Source organism: Phoca vitulina, unplaced genomic scaffold (genome assembly GCF_004348235.1).
Source record: "Phoca vitulina isolate PV1807 unplaced genomic scaffold, GSC_HSeal_1.0 scaffold10, whole genome shotgun sequence".
NCBI lineage: Eukaryota > Metazoa > Chordata > Mammalia > Carnivora > Phocidae > Phoca > Phoca vitulina.
The window spans coordinates 44,999,508-45,005,990 of record NW_022589713.1 but is presented as its reverse complement, the minus strand read 5'-3'; the positions used below and the strand labels follow the sequence as shown (position 1 = coordinate 45,005,990).

The 6,483-nt window shown below is 62.5% G+C and overlaps 1 protein-coding gene across 1 annotated transcript; it reads right to left on the bottom strand.

Annotated features, from left to right (window-relative positions):
- Positions 1–229: 229 nt before the first annotated feature.
- XIRP1 (xin actin binding repeat containing 1) lies at positions 230–5,773 on the bottom strand. Its single transcript, XM_032408348.1, has one exon. The coding sequence runs from the start codon at positions 5,771–5,773 to the stop codon at positions 230–232; it is 5,544 nt and encodes a 1,847-aa protein (XP_032264239.1).
- Between the last annotated feature and the right edge of the window lie 710 nt (positions 5,774–6,483).

Sequence of the window (6,483 nt, the reverse complement as noted above, 5' to 3'; positions counted from 1 at the left end):
CCCGCGCTACTTGGCAGGCCTGTTCCCAACCTGTCTTCCCCGCCTTTTGCAAGGGCTGGGCCTACTGATGGAACTGAGGAAAGGGAAACTGCCCATACGTTCCCGGAAGATGCCTTTTCTTCTTGGTCCTTGCCTCACGAGTGCGGGAGGTCCGCGCCCACCTTGGTCCTTGGGCCCTGGAGGGCAACGCCGCAGTGCCGGTGGGAGGCTGTGGTGGAAGTGGAGGGGCTCACTGGGCCTCGGGCTGGGAGTGGCCACAGGGGGCCTGCGTCATTCCGGCTTCTGCCAGGCCCCCGCCAAGCCTGGCGGGGCTGCGCAGGAACTGCCGGAGCAAGGGGGAATCATGGCGCTCGAGGTGGGGGCCTGGGCCCCTGGACAGCTCTGCCTGCTCGGTGACCATGGTGGGGGACGAGAGGACCAGGTTCCTGCACGGGTCCACCCCTTCACATTGCTGGGTAACTGTTCTCATGGCTCCATAGCACTGGGAGCCACCAGGTCCAGTCTGCGGCTCCAGAACACTCTTCTGCTGCCCAGTGGGCAGGGGGCTGCTGGCTGAGGCAGGGACAGGCTTGGGCTGCCCAGAGCACTTGGTGACCTCCTTCTTTCCAGCCTTGTCCAGGAGCCCTTTCTGGTGGAGCCGGGCCTGGCCCACATCCTGTGCCGGGTGAGTGCTTTTCACTGAGACATCAAGGACGCCCCTGGGGCTGGGAGCCTCTGGAAGCTTCCCTGTGGCTGACTCAATGGAGATGAATGTTGGGAAGCAAGCAGGATCTCTGCTGGAAGGCAAGACTCCAGGGAGGCCTGGGTCCTCTTTCAATGTCTCTGGCCTCCTGGTGGAAGGGACGACTGAGGCTGCTTGACCCCTGGCCTCTGTGTGATTTCTGACCTTGGCCTGACTCTGGACCTCAGAATGGCTTGCAGCTTGGGTTTGGTTCTTGACTGCAGTTTGCCCTCTGACCTCCTGGCCTGAGCAGTTAGGTCTGGCTTTACTTCTGTCCGTGTCGCTGATCTTGCAGGCACCGTGGGCCTGCGGCGGTCCTTGGGCATGGCCCCTGGTGTTGGTCTCAGGCTGGAGGCTGGACATGGAGCTGAGAGCCTTGTGCACAGCCTCCTCAATGTCCAGCAGCCTGGCCAGAGTCTGTTCCCTCAGCCGGGCCACCTCTGTGCTGACCTTTGTCAGCTCCCCGAAGGCCTGCACCACTGACGCATCAGGTTTGTGGGGGGCAACAGGAGTCTGAGGGGCCACTCCCAGCTGGGGCACAGTTTCGAAGAGCCTCCTCAGCGCCCTCACGTCCACACTGCTTACGGCCTCCTTCTCTAGGGCTTGCACCTGGCTCAGGAGGCCCTGGAGTTCTTGCTGGCTTCCCTGCAGAATCTCAGTGCTCTCAGGGGCCCCTTGCTGGGAAGCTGCCATAGGCCCCTCTCCTGGGGGACTGGGAGCCTGCTGTGGTGAGGTGGGGTGACTGCTGAGAGCTGAGAGCTTGGGGGGCTCAGGGCTCTGGGCATCACTGCCTGCAGCTTGGCTCTTGGTGAGTCCGGAAGCCCTGGTCCTGGGCCCACGTTGGGGGCTGGCCTGGCTCTGTTCACGGGGGCATCCAGCCAGAGAGACACATCTCTGGCCTGCAGTGGTGGGGACGTTGGCTGACCGAAGGGTGGCTGCATCTCTCTCACCTGGCTTGTGTTCTCCTTGTCCTGCCTCTTTGGAGGACTGGGGAGATAGAACTGAGGGTGTGCGCAGCCTCTGAGGAGGGGGGATCTGGCTTAGGTGTGCAGGTTTGGGAGGCAGCTGAGGCTTCTTCCTTGGGGGCATTTTGGGCTCCAGTTTTGGGGTCCTTGTCTGTGACTCCCCAGGGGTTCTCTGGCTGGCAGGGCTGCTGTGGGAGTGGAGAAGGGCGCCCTGCAGAGGCTCGGAGTCCTGCCAGATAGAGTCCTTATCATGGCGGGCTTGGGCTGGGAAGTCCGGTCCTGTCACAGCAGCTGGGAGAAGAGGAGGAGGAGGAACAGAGGCATTATGGGAGTGCAGACGAGCACCTGCAGGCCGAGGCTCAGAGGCCAGAGTGTGGTGGGCTGAAGAGGCAACCTTCAGGGTGGTCTCTGTGGCTTGGAGGCCTCCTGGGCCAACTCTTGCCTTTGCCTTCTCTGGAGGTCCCCACGCCATCTGTGTGCAGCCCCCAGGCTCCTCCCACCTGGGCCTCAGACTCTGACCCGGGCCTTCCTGGAGTGGGCTGCAGGCCTGGGCCGAGAGGGCAGTGTCCCTGCCCTGCTGTGGGGGCTCTCTTTCAGAAGGCTGGACAGCCCCGGGTAGCTCAGAGTTTCTCACGGGGTGAGCAGTGTAGATGCCATCCTGAGTAGCCACCCACCCCTCAGGCAGCCCTCTGGGCAGTGCCTTCTGTTCCCCACTAACCTTTCTGGGGGGTGCTGGGATCCTGGGGTCACCTCCAGCCGTAGGCCTCATGTTGCTCTGGGCAGCCAAGGTGACCACGGCCGATGCGTGCAGAGGACCGTCAGGGCGCCGAGGTGGCTCCAGGGGCGGCGAGGTGGCTCCAGGGGCAGAGGCTTGCTTGTGCTTATTCAGAACTTGCTGGCCCAGGCTTTGGGCCTCAGCAGTTGCCATCCGCAGATTTTGCATGGCAGCCTGGAGGTCTGGGGCCCCAGGCCCTGGGGGTGTCGTCGTGGTTCCTTCGGACTTTCCCAAAGCTGCTATCCCTTTCTGCCCAGCGCGACTATCTTCCTGCTTTTCTTCCCCAGCCAGAGGCACTGCCTTTCCAATGGGCTGTGGGAGGTGGGGGGTGCCCCCCGGACCTCTCAGATGCCCCATCCCCATACTGGGGTCCAGTGGGGGAACATGGATGATGTTCTCCACTGGGGGCAGCTTCTGGGCCCCCTCCCTGGCTGGCACTGGGCTTGGATCAGCTGGCGGCTCCCATCGCAGACTCTGCAGGCCCCTCAGGTCTCCTTTATCGATGCAGCTGGCTAGCAGCTGCACACTGCCCCTCTCAGGGGCCCTGCTGGTCAGCCGGGGCTGCAGGGAGTAGGCGGTCAGCGAGACCAGACCCTGCTCTGTCTCCTGCATCACCAGCCCAGTCCCTGCTACTGAGGTCCCCAGGCCACAGGCCAGCAACTGTTGGAACTCAGGGTCCAAGTCTTCCACGTGCCCACTGCTGCCTGGGGCTGGCAGCCTCAGCGGCTTGAGGAGGAGCTGGCCCACTGGGTCCTCCTGAACCAGCAGCCCCTGCTGGTCCACATCTGGCCGGCGCAGCACTTGGCGGACAATCCTGGGAAGCTCGCCAGACACCAACTCCTCCTTTCGGATGCGGGGTCCCCCCTGCCCCTGGTCTGGGAGCACATACTTGGCAAGGCAGAGCTCCCCCGGCCCTCGGGCCTCCATGAGGATGCCTCCATGGTGCAGGAGGCCGGGCATAGTGTGCAGAGTCCGCAGGGTCCCCTCCGCTGCGGTCTCCTGCCTCTCCGGCACCCTGTTGCCTGAGGGGCCCACGGGCTGCTCTTCCTGGAGGTTGCCCCCTCGGATGCTCTCAGCTGCCAGGGAGCCCATGGGGCAGTTCTCAAAGAGCCAGGTGAACTTGTGCACGGAGCCCACAGAGATGGGCTCAGGGAGTACCCTGGACCCCTGGTCTTCCCTCTTGCCTGCCTCCAGGGCCTGGAAAACCTCCTTCTGCCGAGACACCTGTCCTGAAGGGATCTCCACTCGGCTGCAGTATCGCACAGGGTCTCTTCCGCAGGGACGGCCTGAGGCCTGCAGAGGCTCAGTTTCGAAGACATGTCCGTCTGTCTGTCTTTCCCCAGCCTGGATCTGGCTAACTTGCAGGTGCTGCTCCCTGGAGCCTTCCGGCCTGTCTGCGGGTTGGGGCGCAAACATCCAGGTGCAGGACCGTGCCTCGGCCTTAGCTGCGGGATCTGTGACCTCTGACCCCTGCTTCTTGGCCAGCTCACTCATTGGGCATGTCTCAAACAACCACCGGATGGTCTGCACGTCACCTTTTGGGAGTGCCTCAGGCTGGGAACCTGCCTGACTCTTTCCTTCTTCTTCCTGGCGTTCTTGCCGTTCCCGCTGGTGGATCACCTCCAGGGGCTGGGTCTCAAAGAGCCACCGGGCAGTGCCGACGTCTCCGGCCACCACTTCCTGCCGGGTGATGCCCCGTACCACATCCACCGTACTGGGGCTTCGGCCCAGTCGATCCAGGGGCTGTGTCTCAAACATCCACCGGTAGCCCTGCACATCACCTCCAACTATCTGCTCTCTGCTGACAGAGGTCAGGGCATGGAGGTGGCCTTTGCCATCCTGCATGGCATACACTGGGGACCCTAGGTCCTGGGACTGCCCAGGAGAATCAATTCCTTCTGCTCTGTGCACACTCCTATGGGCCGAAGTCTCACCCTGCCCAATGCTGTCCAGGGGAAGGGTCTCGAAAAGGTTCTTGAAGGCCTTCACGTCCCCCTTCACCCCATCCCTCTGGGGGGCACTCTGAGAGTGGGACAGTGCGAAGGAGCCATCACTGGGGAGATGCTCAGACATGAGCCCCTCACACTCCCGGGGACCCACTCGCTGCAGGTGGCCCACTTGGACCTTGTCTCTAGGAGTATCCAGGGGCTTCATCTCAAATAGCCACAGGGTAGAGCGGACATTGCCAGGGACTACTTCCTCTTTGGGTGGGTGCCCTGCTCCAGACTCCTCTTCCCCCTTGAGGGTGTCTAGTGCTCGGGTCTCAAACAAGTGCCGCTGCTGTTGAACATCTGGACCAGGAGGGATAAGGTCTGGGGACGGCTGGAAGTCTTTCTCATCCACCAAGATCTCCCGAATGGCGTCCAGTGGCTGTGTCTCAAAGATCCAGCGAGTCGCACTGACGTCGGGCCGGGCCCCCTCCTCCAGGGAGATCCCCCGGATTACCCGCACCTGGCTGGGGTCCCTGTTGATGGCATCCAGAGGTTGGGTTTCAAAGAGCCAGCGGGCAGACCTCACTGCGTTGCTTTGGATTTCCTCCCGGCATGCGGCCTTGACCTCATGGATGGCACCCTCTGCATCCTGGATGGCACACAGTGGCTCCGTTTGGAACAGCTTCACTGTCTTCTTCACATCGCCCTTCAGCTCCTGGATCTCTGAGCGCAGCTCCAAGGGGCTCTGCTCCTGGATGGAGGGGCGGGAGCCCAGGCGGTCCAGCGGCCGCGTCTCAAAGAGCATCCTGGTACCCTGGACATCCCCGCTGGCCTCAGGCTCCCTGGCCGTGGCCTCTGGTGCCTCGGCCTGGCCAGTCAGCTCATCCAGCGGCTTTGTCTCAAACAGCCGGCGGGCTGCACGAACGTCCCCTCCGGATGGCGGAGGTCCGGCTGGCTCCTGGTCTGTGCTGTTGGCAAAGGAGCCTTCCTCAAACTTGCGGGAGGTAGCCTGGACATCGCCGCCGGACACGGGCTCCCTGGCAGGCGGCCTCTCACGGTCCCCAATGGCATCTAGCCGCCAGTTCTCAAAGATCCAGCGCATGCACTGGACGTCACCGTCAGTGGGCTCCTCAGAATCCAGGACGTCAGCCAGGTCTTCAGCCACGGCCTCGGCCAGATTCTTGCGGAGCTCTGGGTGGATGTGTCTGTAGAGGCGGCGGAGCTCGCTGGCTTGTCTCTGCTGGTGGAACTTGGAGAAGGCCTCCTTGGGTGGTGGCGGTGGCAGATCCTCCAGGGCTGGGGCTGGAGGGAGGGGCGGGTCCTCTGCAGTGGCCATCGGAATGGTCGGCATGGGGGCTGCCTGCGTCCGGGCTTTGGCCATCCTTCTGAGGAGAAGGGGCAGAGATGAGGATGGGGCTGGTAGCTGGGAGAAATGAGAGCGGGCAGGGTCTAGGGACAGAGTCGGCCCGCGGTGACCTGGCTTAGAGAATCCCTCCCTCTGGGTATCACTCTGCCACCTGCACGGTTGCCATGTGACAAGTCTTGAACTTAGGGCATATGGAGCCATCCATCGAGGTGGGTCCTGCTTCCCCAGAATTACCTGGGTTGCTAGGGAGCAGGCAGGGCACTGCTGGCCACGAAACCCTGTCCTTTAGCCCTACATGGGATGCTGAAACCTCCAATAGGCAAACTGGACATGTTCCATCCTCGCCTTCCTTTACCCAAGTCGATTTTCCCCTCGTGAACTCCCAGGTGAATCCTGACTGATGGGGTTCCAGTTGGGGAGAGGCGGGCCCCTAAACTGGGGACTACTGCCCACGGAGAAGAAATTCCCTTTCACAACACCAGAGGGCGCACTTGCCACTTTGCCCGCCCTCCAGCCCTTCTGGCCCCGGGGAGGTTTAGCAGGGGCTGCAGCAGAGGCAGCTGAGGCTCTGTGAGGGGCAGTTGTTCACCAGCTACCTCACGGCTCCGCAGAGCCAGATTCTGAATCCCAGGTAGGGTTTTTCTGTGCCATACCCCGAGACTCAGAAGGTGGGAGCCAGAGGGATGTCAAGGGCCTTCTGTCCAGTCACTCCCAATTAAAGACAA

Bases quoted from the DNA above. Each gene is read 5' to 3' on its own strand.
- XIRP1 (XM_032408348.1), bottom strand. From the start codon at position 5,773: ATGGCCAAAGCCCGGACGCAGGCAGCCCCCATGCCGACCATTCCGATG.